At 56.9% G+C, this 705-nt stretch overlaps 1 protein-coding gene across 1 annotated transcript in view; it reads right to left on the bottom strand.

The window, feature by feature from the left end:
* The window catches only part of EMH_0043650 (uncharacterized protein), a gene marked incomplete at both ends in the record, with an annotated part of 6,465 nt that extends 6,393 nt beyond the window's left edge, over positions 1-72 (bottom strand). The window contains 1 exon segment of the mRNA XM_013495866.1: positions 3-72. Within this exon segment, the coding sequence (XP_013351320.1) occupies positions 3-72 (70 nt within the window).
* Positions 73-705: the final 633 nt, after the last annotated feature.

Here is a 705-nt window from a genome sequence, read left to right as displayed (position 1 = left end):
GCTGCCAGTTGTTGAGAGCAGCAGCAGTTCTTCTTTCTGCTGCTGCTGCTGCTGCAGCTGCTGCTGCAGCATACAGAGCCAAACTTATCTGCTGAAACCGAACCCTCAGCAACGCAAACTCCCACTGTCTATACACCTCAATACAAACACAGGGGCCCCAGCATCTATCAAGGGGCCCCCGGGGGGCCCCCCCAAGGGGCCCCCCCATCACAGCTCTAAATAAAACACGGGGGCCCCCAAACCATCCACTAAAAATTAAATTAAAATAAATTATATTTCTTTTACTCTCAAAATTAAAAAAATAAAACCACGCAAACAACCACACAGCCACAGACTGGCAGCGGGGGGCCCCACCCCCCCGGGGGCCCCCCCCCCGGAGGGGGCCCCCCTGGGGGCCCCCGCTCAGGGGCCCCCCCAGGGGCCCCCCAAGGGGGCCCCCATGGGGCCCCCCATGGGGCACCGTAAGAGTCCTCCTCAGGGGGGCCCCCAGCGGTACCCTCGTGGGGGGCTCCTGTAGGGTTTTGTTTTGGGGGGCCCCCCTGGGGGCCCTTGTGGGGGGCCCCCCTACCCCTTTGGGAAAAACTTTGTTATATATAGAAACCCTAAACCCTAAACCCTAAACCCTAGAGCTGGGGGGAGTAGGGTGTTGTGTGTTTCCTTTTTTTTAGTTTTTGTTGTTTAGGGATACAGAAATAGAAAAAGTAA

Source organism: Eimeria mitis, genomic scaffold (genome assembly GCF_000499745.2).
Source record: "Eimeria mitis Houghton genomic scaffold, Emh_scaff1795, whole genome shotgun sequence".
NCBI classification, from domain to species: Eukaryota; Apicomplexa; class Conoidasida; order Eucoccidiorida; family Eimeriidae; genus Eimeria; species Eimeria mitis.
This window is presented reverse-complemented; position numbering and strand designations above follow the sequence as displayed.